The sequence below is a fragment of the Corvus kubaryi genome, unplaced genomic scaffold, assembly GCF_017639235.1.
Source record: "Corvus kubaryi isolate FWS band 111438036 unplaced genomic scaffold, C.kubaryi_AGA036_p1.0 36627, whole genome shotgun sequence".
NCBI classification, from domain to species: Eukaryota; Metazoa; Chordata; class Aves; order Passeriformes; family Corvidae; genus Corvus; species Corvus kubaryi.
In genome coordinates, this window is record NW_024580908.1 from 599 (window position 1) to 4,337 (window position 3,739).

A 3,739-nucleotide genomic window follows, 5' to 3' on the forward strand; every position below is an offset into this window, starting at 1 on the left:
GATATCAGATATTGGATATTAAATATTGGATATTGACTATTGGATATCACTTATTAAATACTGGATATTGACTATTGGATACTGGATATCAGATATTGGATATTAAATACTGGATATTGACTATTGGATATCAGATACTAAATATTGTATACTGGATATCAGCTATTGAATATTGGATATTGGATATTGGCTATTGAACACTGGATATTGAACACCGGATATTGAACACCGGACACTGGATAATCCCTTCCAGCTGGGAATTGCCACCAGGAAAAGCAGCAGCACCAAAGGCTCTGGAGCCACCCGGGGGTTGATTATTCCCAGGATTTATCCTCACCAAGGACTCTCTGTAGGCACAGCATGGAGACCATTTGCCTTGGAAACATCCCTCGGGAAACACCTGGAAACGTCTGGAGCCCGGAATTCCCTACCACCACCCACCTGCCTGCCAGATGGACGTTCCCAAATCCGCCTGCGGAGACTTCCTGGCTCCGGCAAATCCAAGGGCATCCTCCAAGAACTGCATCTTCCTGCTGAACTGCATCTCCAGGACGGGAATCACCTCCGGCATGCGGGCGGACAGGAGCCGGAAGCAATTGTCGGGCTTCCCGATAAACCTCTGCCGGATGCTGATCTCGTAGGGAGTGTGCACGCGGATATCATCCACATCCCGGGATTCGAAGCGGTGCAGGAGCTGGGAATTGCAGTCCCTGATCTCCAGGCCCGAAGGGAGGAGGGTGAGTTTTCCAGGTTTGGCGTTGGAATCTGTCCGGTGGGTGATAATCACGGGAATTCGCAGCAGGATTCCTTCCTGGGTTTTGGGATCGGGAGCTGCAGGGGTTTCCTTCGCCTTCCATTCCAGCGGCGTTTTCCAGAGTTTGCTGCTGAAGGGCCACCAGGAAGGAGATTCCAGCTCCGTCAGCAGCCTGGAAGAGGGAAGGGAAGGTGAGGAGAGGGAAGAGCATTGGGAAGCTCCGGATATTCCAGCAGCTCCAAGAAAACCCCCGCAGATTCCTTCATCCCAAATCCCGCTGTTATTCCCTCCTCAAACCCATCCCCAGCTTCCCAGGATCCATCCGGTTCAAAACCTCATAATCCAGCGGAAAAACTCCCAGAATCCCGGCTGGGATGTCAGCAATTGGAAGCAGATTGAGCCAGGCCCATTCCCGCTGCGGGCTCTGCTCTCCAGGAATCCGGAATTCCAGCAGGAATACCAAAGAGCTTCCCACACCTCAGGCCTGGCTTCCCTCCAATCCAAACAATCCCAACCTTGGAATGGGAAATTCCACCCCTGCAGAGGCTTCTCTCCATACTTCCAGAGGTTTCCTGGACTCAGGCCTTGGAATTTTCCTGGAATATCTCCCTCATTGCTGCAGTTCCCATCACCGAGGCCTGCTTGCATCCCACAATTAATTTGGGAATGCTGATGATGTCACTGGGATTTGATTGCTCCCCAATCCGGGAGCTTCCCCGAGGTTTTGCTGTTTCACGGGATCCCGCACGGATTAACCCCAGCCCGCGAGCTCCGGGGATTCCCACGTGTCTGTTCCTCAGCTCCCGCTGCCTTTCCCTCAATATTCCCACTCCTGCCCACCCACCTCCACTTCCAAAGCCTTTTCCTGCTCCTTTTCCTTCCCCCCTCCCACCCTCAGCCTGATGCCAACTTGTCCTTTGCTCCCACACCCAAACTCCCAGGAAAAACTCAAAATTCCAGGTTGAGGCTCCAAAATCCAGCAGGGATTTCCCAGAAGTATCCAGAGTCCAACTCCCCAGCAGTGCTGGTGCAGCTCCCTAAGGAAAACATTCCCTGTTCCCAGGGGTTTTTCCCAAGGAAGGATCATGAGCACAGATCCCTAGATTTAAGCCTCACCGAAAAAAAAACGGGAATGAGAGGGAAGGGGATGGTTTGGGATGGATTCTCCAGGTGCTGCTGTGCTGCTGCTCGGAGCATCCCTCTCCAGGGATAACCAGGAATCATGGAATGGGTTGGGATGGAAGGATCTGAAGGATCATCCCATTCCATGGGCAGGGATCTCCCGCTATCCAAGGCCTTGGGCACTCCCAGGGATCCAGGGGCGGCCCCAGCTCCTCTGGGAATTCCAGCCCAGCCGGGAATTCCTTCCCAAGATCCCATCCAGCCCTACTCCCCTTCCGTTTAAATCCATTCCCTGTTTTCCTGGCACTCCAGGCCTTTGCCCAAATCCCTCTCCCTTTCCAGAGAAGGCAAAAAGATGGAAAACTTCCCCCTTTTTCCCTGGATTCTGGAAATCTTTCTCCTCTGCTGCTCTGGAGCAAAGGGAAAACTTTCCATGAGCAGCACATGGAATGGGATCCGTGTGGGAGTGTCCAGTTCTGCTCGGGATGAGAGTTCAGGGCATCGATCCCTGATTTCGGGAGCGCTCGGGAGAAACGGAACCGCTGCCGGTGGGAGAGAAATCGGGAAAACGAGGAAAAGTTTTGTGCTGCGGAATTTCCTTCTCAATTAATGGATCGGGAGGGAATTTAGGGATCATCCCATTCCACGGGCAGGGGGAAATTCCATATCCTGGGGTGCTCCAAGCCCCAGTGTCCAACCTGGCCTTGGGCACTGCCAGGGATCCAGGGGAATCCACAGTTTCTTTGGGAATTCCAGCCCAGCCCAGCCCCTCCCCACCCTCCCAGACAGCAATTCCCAATTCCCAAGATCCCACCCCAATCTCCCATTTTCCAGTGGGAAGCCATTCCCTGGCTCCTGTCCTTCCAGCCCTTATCCCAAATCCCTCTCCAGCTCTCCTGGAAGAATCTCTGAGCTCTCCCCTGGATCCTTCCCTTCTCCAGCTGAACATTCCCAACTCCCTCATCCTTTCCTCCCAGCTCCATGCCTCCAATCCAAAATCTTTCACTTCCTAAAGACCTCTGTGGATCTCCCTTGGAAATTCCAGGCCCACCAAAGCATTCCCAGCTCCGGGAACATTCCCATTCCAAACCTGTCAGCCACATCCATGTCCCCCTCGATCTTATGGAGTCCCCTCATGATGTTGTCGAACTGTTCCCCTTGGGAATGCAGCACCTTGGCCGTGTCCTCCAAGCGTTTCTGGGATCCCTCCAACATTCCCGTTAATTCCTTGCCCTTGCTGGATTCCAACGCCGCTCCCGCTCCGGCTTCCGGGCCGGAGAACAGCTGCTCCCTCCAGAAATGCTCCAGGATGTTGAAGACCACATTCCTGTTGGGATGCAGGGAGCTGAACCAGTGCTTGGTGCTCTTCTCCAGGATGGTCAACGAGCTGAAGATTAAATGGGAAGATTCCTTCTTGATCTCGCTGATGCCGGAAAGGTGGGAATCCACCAGGAGCTCTCCGGTTTTGTCGGCCGTGAATTTGATGGAGACGGGAGTCAGGGAGAGCTTCCCAGAAATCCATTGCTTGGTGGTGTCCAGGTAGTAGGAGCAAGGCCAGGAATGGATCCGGATGTCCTCGTTCATGGGCTCGCTCTTCCCGGCCTCCGCTCCCAGGGAAACGCTCTCGAATCCAGCGGGAGAGGCTGAAATCCAAGGGAAAAAAGCAGGAATTCCTCATAAAGACACGGTAATTAATGCCAGCCATGCTTGGCTCCCGGCTCCTTTCAGCTCCATATCCAAGGGAACAGGATTTGGGATTTTTTCCCTCAGGGAGGAAACTTTTCCCTCAGGGTTTTTTTCCCTTCCAACTTTTCACCAAGGAAAAAATTCTGAAGGAAAATACACCTGAGGCTGTTCCCAACA

General features: G+C 53.1%; 1 protein-coding gene and 1 long non-coding RNA gene across 2 annotated transcripts in view; one reads left to right on the plus strand and one right to left on the minus strand.

Moving 5' to 3' along the window:
* Positions 1-46: 46 nt before the first annotated feature.
* The window catches only part of SNAP47 (synaptosome associated protein 47), a 4,900-nt gene continuing 1,207 nt past the window's right edge, over positions 47-3,739 (minus strand). Inside the window, 3 exon segments of the mRNA XM_042019993.1 lie at positions 47-306; positions 308-926; positions 2,967-3,519. Coding sequence (XP_041875927.1) covers positions 163-306; positions 308-926; positions 2,967-3,519 — 1,316 coding nt within the window. The 3' untranslated portion in view covers positions 47-162.
* The window catches only part of LOC121660599, a 266-nt gene continuing 142 nt past the window's right edge, over positions 3,616-3,739 (plus strand). Inside the window, exon 1 of the long non-coding RNA XR_006014726.1 lies at positions 3,616-3,667. This is a non-coding gene — a long non-coding RNA (uncharacterized LOC121660599). The remainder of the gene's footprint in view (positions 3,668-3,739) is intronic.